At 44.3% G+C, this 1,482-nt stretch overlaps 1 protein-coding gene across 1 annotated transcript; it reads left to right on the top strand.

Annotated features, from left to right (window-relative positions):
• Window positions 1–104: 104 nt before the first annotated feature.
• Window positions 105–992, top strand: LOC103461557 (programmed cell death 1 ligand 1-like; the record flags this gene model as incomplete). Its single annotated transcript, XM_008403829.2, has 2 exons — window positions 105–340; window positions 648–992. Coding segments are annotated over exons 1-2 (460 nt in total), but the record flags the coding sequence as incomplete, so codon positions are not given.
• Window positions 993–1,482: the final 490 nt, after the last annotated feature.

Here is a 1,482-nt window from a genome sequence, read left to right as displayed (position 1 = left end):
TTATTTATGTCAGCTTTGGTCCTCCATACAACTGGAACGCACCTGAAGCTCCACCTTCATTTTTTACACCTTTTCCCGTCTCTGTTCTGCCGCAGGGCGGTGTCTTTACTTTCTCTGAGTTTATTTATTCTGGTTTCACCGAACTTCTAACAGATTTATGTGTTTTTAAGTTAAACTTAAGAGTTTTTATGTCCCGACAAAATGTTTTCCACGTAGAAACGTGGCATGAATCTAAATTTCGTACGGAGAGACCGAACCAACCCGGAAATGGGTTCTTCTTCTCTGACTGCGTCTCTGCTCCTGCTGTCTCTGGTCTTCATGCAGTTTGTCTCTGCTGCAGGTGAGATTCAGCTGGAAACACAGTTACAGTTATTAACATGCAGTTATTAACAGTTATTAACATGCAGCTGCGGTGTCTAAAGTCAGTATTCACGGTACGATATCCTGCATATTTCAGTTCTTCCCCTGATTTAACGCCTGAATCAAATTAGCAGAACCTCCGGTAGTTGGACTGTTTGAATCAGCTCTGTTGGAGCCAGTGGCGCAAAAAGTGGGTATGCAGGGTATGCAACGCATAGGGGCCCCGTCTGTCAGTCAGACATAAGGGTTTGACCTCTGACCTCTCTGCTCTGTTTTCTCCCCTTCAGATCACAACAGATTAACAATCAAAGCTGAACCTGGAGATAACCTGATTCTGCCATGTAAAGATCCTGATCAGGGGTTAATCATAGTTGTAGAGTGGAAGAGAACCGATCTGGAGTCAGAATATGTCCTCCGGTACAGAGACAAGCAGATCAATCCAGAAAACCAGCATCCATCTTACAAGAACCGGGCTGATCTGCTGATTGGTCAGATGAAGGTTGGAGACGCTTCATTGATTCTGAGGAACGCAGCGACTGATGACAGCGGGACGTATGAATGTCGAATCGTTCAGACAGGCAGTGAGATGAAACTGATCAGCACCGTCGACCTGCAGGTTTCTCCTCCTCCAGGTGAGAGTTTGTCTCTGGATCAGAACCAGCGGCTTCCTGGTTGATGAGACTCTGTAGAAAGCAGCTGGTCTAAGATCAGCTGATGATCTTCAGTCAGATCAGATTAGAGGTTAAAGGTCATCTGTTTTCACAATGTTTGATATTAAAGCTCTAGTTTGTAGCTTTTATAAAGAATCTGTTTTTCCATATTTGTTATAGTTGTCACCATGTTGTGATAATATGAGACTAAAAATACCCCACGTCCTCTCTGAGCTACGATTACAGTATGAAGAAATGCACAGAAGGAGCTTAGTGTTGTCAATCATCCTCATGTACTGGCTGTTAAAAGCAGACTGACACTGATCAGACCAAATAAAAGCTACTTTAGGGCTAAGCAGGTCAGTTAAAGGAGCAGCTACAGAGGAAAAGTTTTTACAGAACCCCCTGTAGTAACCAGTAACCGACCATTGCTAGATAGCGGCGTAGCGCAGTACGAGTGGTGGGGACTGGA

This window comes from Poecilia reticulata, unplaced genomic scaffold, assembly GCF_000633615.1.
Source record: "Poecilia reticulata strain Guanapo unplaced genomic scaffold, Guppy_female_1.0+MT scaffold_2269, whole genome shotgun sequence".
Taxonomy (NCBI): domain Eukaryota; kingdom Metazoa; phylum Chordata; class Actinopteri; order Cyprinodontiformes; family Poeciliidae; genus Poecilia; species Poecilia reticulata.
This window is presented reverse-complemented; position numbering and strand designations above follow the sequence as displayed.